The 5,605-nt window shown below is 37.7% G+C and overlaps 1 protein-coding gene across 1 annotated transcript; it reads right to left on the reverse strand.

Moving 5' to 3' along the window:
- Window positions 1–1,170: 1,170 nt before the first annotated feature.
- On the reverse strand, window positions 1,171–2,018 carry LOC140807496 (uncharacterized). The gene is made up of 2 exons (XM_073164357.1): window positions 1,776–2,018; window positions 1,171–1,539 (listed from the first exon to the last, which is right to left on the reverse strand). The coding sequence occupies exons 1-2, from the start codon at window positions 2,016–2,018 to the stop codon at window positions 1,171–1,173; spliced, it is 612 nt and encodes a 203-aa protein (XP_073020458.1).
- Window positions 2,019–5,605: the final 3,587 nt, after the last annotated feature.

Below are 5,605 nucleotides of genomic sequence, written 5' to 3' on the forward strand. Positions count from 1 at the left end.
AAAATTTCATCCAAGAAATTATAACTTACCGAATAACTCCGGGTAGCGACTCCTCATGTCCTTCTCGGTTTCCCAATTAGCTTCTTCCTCCGAGTGATTTAGCCATTTGACATTGATCATTGGTATGACTTTGTTTTGGAATCTTCTTTTTGGCCTATCCAAGATTTGTATGGGTATTTCCTCATAAGTCATGTTTGGAGACAATTGCAGATGTTCATGATTTAGTACATGTGAATGATTTGACTTGTACTTTCGCAGCATCGAGATGTGGAACACATTGTGTACTCCTGACAGCATCGGTGACAATATCACTCTATATGCTAGTGTTCCAATCCTCTCCAAAAATCTCAATTGGCCATATGAATCTTGGACTAAGTTTGTCTTTCTTGCCAAATCTCATAACACTCTTCATAGGTGCTATTTTCACAAATACATGGTCGCCTACTGTAAACTCTAGCTCTCTTCGTCGGTTGTCGGCATAGCTTTTCTGTCGACTTTGTGCAGGCTTCATTCTATCTCGAATTTTGACAACTAGCTCCGCTATTTGTTTGATCAATTCCGGACCAAAGTCTCATCTTTCACCAACCTCGTCCCAATATATGGGTGATCTACACTTCCTCCCATATAGCGCCTCACACGGAGCCCTCTATTGATGAGTGCTAGCTATTATTATAGGTAAACTCCACTCATGGAAACTTCGGTTCCCAACTTCCTTGAAAATCAATGACACAAGCTCGAAGTAGATCCTCCAATATTTGAATCACTCTTTCGGACTGACCATCAGTTTGAGGATGAAATGTTGTACTGAATAATAATTTAATCCCCATCGCTGCATGCAGACTCTTCTATAAAGATGATGTAAATCTCGAATCTCTGTTAGAAACAATAGATATGGGAATCCCATGCAGATGAACTATTTCTCGAATATACAACTCGGCATACTGTGTCGTAATGAATGACATATTGATAGGTAGAAAATATGCTGATTTAGTAAGACAATACATTATCACCCATATAGCATTAGACCCCTTGATAGTCCTCGGTATTGCCACAAAAAAATCCATAGTGATATTTTCTCATTTCCACTCGGAAATAGGAGTGGCTTAAGTTTTCCCACTGGCCTCTGATGCCCGGTTTAACTTGCTGACATGTCAAACATTCAGATACAAATCATAGGGTGTCTCGCTTAATGCCCGACGACCAATATAATAATTGAAGATCTTTGTACATCTTAATGCTTCCAGGATTAATAGAATATGGAGTGTCATAGGCTTCCTTCATAATGACCTCCCTCAAAGAATCGACACTAGGAACCCATAGTCGATCTCGATAACGAACTGTACCATCCACCTCAGAATAAAGCTTCCGTCCCTTGGCTTCATCTCTCGCTCTCCACTTTTCCAATTGATCATTAGTAGATTGTCCCTCACAGATTCTATCTTTTAAAGTCGACTGTACTGTCATGGTAGCAAGATTAGGGGCCTCGTCCCTAGAATACACTATAAGCTCAAATCGCTGTATCTCGGACTGCATAGGCTTCTGAAGTCATAATTTAGTAATAATCTTTGTCTTCCTACTCAATGTGTCCGTTACAACATTAGCTTTTCCTGGATGGTAGCTAATGTCACAGTCGTAGTCTTTTACGAACTCTAGCCATCTTTTTTGCCTCATATTCAGCTCTTTTGTGTGAGGAAGTATTTCAAACTTTTATGGTTGGTGTAAATCGTGCACTTCTCCTCATACAAATAATGTCTCCAAATCTTCAATGCAAATACCGCTGCTGCAATCTCAAGATCATGAGTGGGGTAATTTTTCTCGTGGACTTTCAGCTGTTTAGACACATAGGCTGTAACTCGGTCGTCTTGCATCAGAACTACACCCAAACCAAGTTTCAAAGGAATGGTGTAAAGAACATACTCCCCTTGCCCTGATGGCATCGACAATACTGGAGCTGAAATCAGATCTTGCTTCAACTTGTCAAAGCTTTCTTGGCACTCGGATCCATACAAACTTTGCATTCTTTTTTGTCAAGCTGGTTATGCTTGCTGCTATGGATGAGAATCATCGAATAAACTTTTGATAATAGCCGGATAGTCCCAAAAAACTATGGATCTCAGTTACGCTCTTCGGTACGGGCCGTTATTTCACTGCTTCCACTTTTCTTGGATCAATCTCCACCCCATGTCTTGAAATGATGTGGCCTAAAAACGCCACTCTAGCAAGCCAAAACTCACACTTGCTGAATTTTGCATATAATTTCTTATCTTGCAGTGTTGTCCTCAAATGCCGACTATGCTCCTCTTTACTCTTCGAATAGATAAAAATATTATCGATGAATACTATAATAAATTGATCTATATACGGATGAAATACCCTATTCATGAGACCCATAAGATCGCTGGCGCATTGGTCAACCCAATGGCATGACCATAAACTCATAATGCCCATAAAAAGTCCTAAAAGCAATCTTATGAACATCTGAGTCCTTCACTTTCAACTGATGATATCCAGAACGAAGATTTATCTTTGATAATACCGATGCTCCTTTTAATTGATCAAATAAGTTTCCGATTCTTGGTAGATGATATTTATTCTTGATAGTGACTCTATTCAGCTCTCGGTAATCAATACAGAGTAGCATAGTACCATCTTTCTTCTTCACAAACAATATTGATGCGCTCCACAGAGAAAAACTAGGGCGAATAAAACCCTTGTCCGGAAAATCTTGAATTTGATCTTTTAACTATTTCATTTTGGCAGCTGCTAGAAGATAAGGTGCTTTAGAAATGGGTATAGTGTCAGGCATCAACTCAATAGAAAATTCCACCTCAAGATCAGGTGGAATGCCAGAAACGTCCTCGGGAAAGACACTAGGAAAGTCTCTAACGATGTCAACATCCTCCAGCTTCTGACCAATAGGGGCATGTGATGTAGTAACACATGCTAGAAAAGCTTGTCATCCTTGTCTCATAAGTTTCCTCGCACACATAAAAGAGATAATGTGCGGAATTTGCTTGTTCCTTGACGCCTCAAAGACAGATGATTTCCCACTAGGTGGTCGATTAGACACTGTCCTCTGCCAAAAATCTATCGAAGCTCCATTCACTGATAACCAATCCATGCCAAGTCTAATTTCAAATTCAGGCATAAGGAGTAGGATGAGATCTGCCTGAACCACATCTCTTTGTAAACAAAGCTCCAGATTCTATACAATGCTCGTAATGACCATTTGATCGCCGGAAGGGATAGAAACTTTAAAACCCAATCCCATATCCTCAGGTGTAACATTCAGTCGCTTGACGAAAGTCTCGGATATGAAAGAGTGTGTAGCTCCCGAATCCAGCAATGCATAGGTAGTGAATATCCTTCCTGTGACGAAAACGCTTTTAAATCCATTCATGTTGAAGCTTAAGGGATTTCTATCATTATTTTTCTAAATTTTTTATGAAGATTAGTAATTGGTCCCTATTATTTCTTGGAGAATTCACAAGTTCCTCCCTTATATTTTCGAATAATTGCATTTTAACCCTTCATTGCTTTCTAAATTTCCATTTTAGTCCCCCAAGATTTTTGAAAATTGCCATTTTGGCCCCTTAGCTTTCGGAATTTGCATTTTCTTGTCCCTTTATTTTCGGAAATTTCATTTATGGACCTTAAACTTTCGAAATTTTGCATTATAACCCCAAAAGTTTCGGAAATCACAATTTAGTCCATAAATTTCGGTCAATTGCAATTTAGTCCCGTAAGTTTTTCGATTATTTGCAATTTAATCCCTCAAACATTTGATAATTTGAATTCATGCCCAAAGTTTTGATTTTATTCCATTTTAAGCCCTAAAACTTTCTTTTGGAAATAATTACCTTACTTACATAAGTAAGGCCCAAAATTCAAGTCCAATTTCTATGGTTTCCCTTGTCATTTCTTAATTCAAACAAAGGTAGAACATGCATCCCAATTTCCACTAGGTTATTCTTACTCCCATATCAATTCTAATAACCCATTTAACATTTCATGCAAAAAAAGAAATATAAAAATGTTAAATAACTAGGTTACCGGTGGTGAGGATCGGGTCTGGCTCCTCCTCAACTTCCTCTGCATGCATTGATGGGATCGGGAAAGAGTTTGGAGGGGACGATATGGGGTGAGGTGAATGAAATTTTTCAAATTTTTGTTTCTAAAACTAGTTTTCAACAGTTTTGAAGCGGTTGAAAATTCTTCTCAAACTTGTTAGAAATATGAACAACTGTAAAGTGCGGAAAAACGGTTCAAGATTTCAAATGATAGCTAAAAACTTGTCGGCAAACTTATCAACGAAAATAATGAAAAGTAAGTGCTTGCAGGAAGTAAAGACACAAGGTTTTTATGAATGTACGGAGATGAAAACTCCTACGTCTCCCCTTCTTCCTCTTTAGGAAGTATTCCACAAAAAACTTAGGCTTTACAAAAACTCTTTGCAACAGCCCCCTCCAATCAAAACTTATCACACTGCCTTTTTTGAAACTCTTAGTGATCAATTTACAACTCTGGATATTAAGAACAATCGGTCCACCAGACACCACTAATTAAACAAATAACCAAAAGTTTAATGATATAAGTAAACAAATTGATTTTGGTAGCACGAAGACGATCCTTGAATGATTAGATATCTTTATGTTCAGTGCGTGCTTATGAGCGATGAAGTGTGTAGACTTTTGAGTGCGGTCTGAATCTTTGAAGTATGCAAGTTTGTGATGATTTCAATGTTGTGAATTTTATTATGTATCGCGCGTGTTTCACACACTTCCTTCTCTGTTAATATAGGCGATCATTCCAACGGTTAAAAGGATTGAGTAACGTTAACTTGTAACAGAGAAGCTTTGTCACTATCAGCTGCACCTTCATTTAATGTTCTTCAGATATGCATTAAATGTTCTCTTTGCTTATATTGCCTTGAGTCTCGTTCCTTGAAGATTTCCTGCAGAGTTTCCGTTAATGGCAATTACTTTTATCCTCAGACATTTGTAAGATAAATGATCTTCCCTTTCTAGGAAGTCGGGACTGATGTCGAGACAAGTTGAATTTAAAACGGTGCAAACTATTGAATGTCTTGAACTAGTCAGAGAATGTATTTCATCAAGTAGGTAATGAATAACTCTCTTTAATGATGTCTTTGAATCAGCCGGTTGAGAAGTTCATCTTCTTTTACTTTAAGTGCTTGAATTATCAGCGGTATGAAATTCAAGCGGTCAGACTTCTTTTTAGTATATCCTTTGTTCAAGAGGTTAAACTCTTTTTGCTGTAGCCGGTAGTGAAGCTGTATGGTTGTTAGGCTGGGCAGTTGAACTGATACCTGTTATACATAAGATATCCAGCTGTTTCTTGAAATAGTGAAGTGCTATCTTGATTTTGTCGATCACCAAAACTTTTGGGTACTAATAATTTCTCAACAGTTTCCCCTATTTGGTGATGACAAAACTCAGCTGCAAGGCTATAAAAAGTTTTACATATAATTATAGCATGCTAGAAGTAACGCATATATCAAGAGAAAAATATTGCATTGCGTTGAATAAATGAAATTACAATCTTTAAAACACAAATAAACAACTAAACAAACACAAAATATAAA

Source organism: Primulina eburnea, chromosome 1, assembly GCF_022965805.1.
Source record: "Primulina eburnea isolate SZY01 chromosome 1, ASM2296580v1, whole genome shotgun sequence".
In the NCBI taxonomy this organism is placed as follows: domain Eukaryota; kingdom Viridiplantae; phylum Streptophyta; class Magnoliopsida; order Lamiales; family Gesneriaceae; genus Primulina; species Primulina eburnea.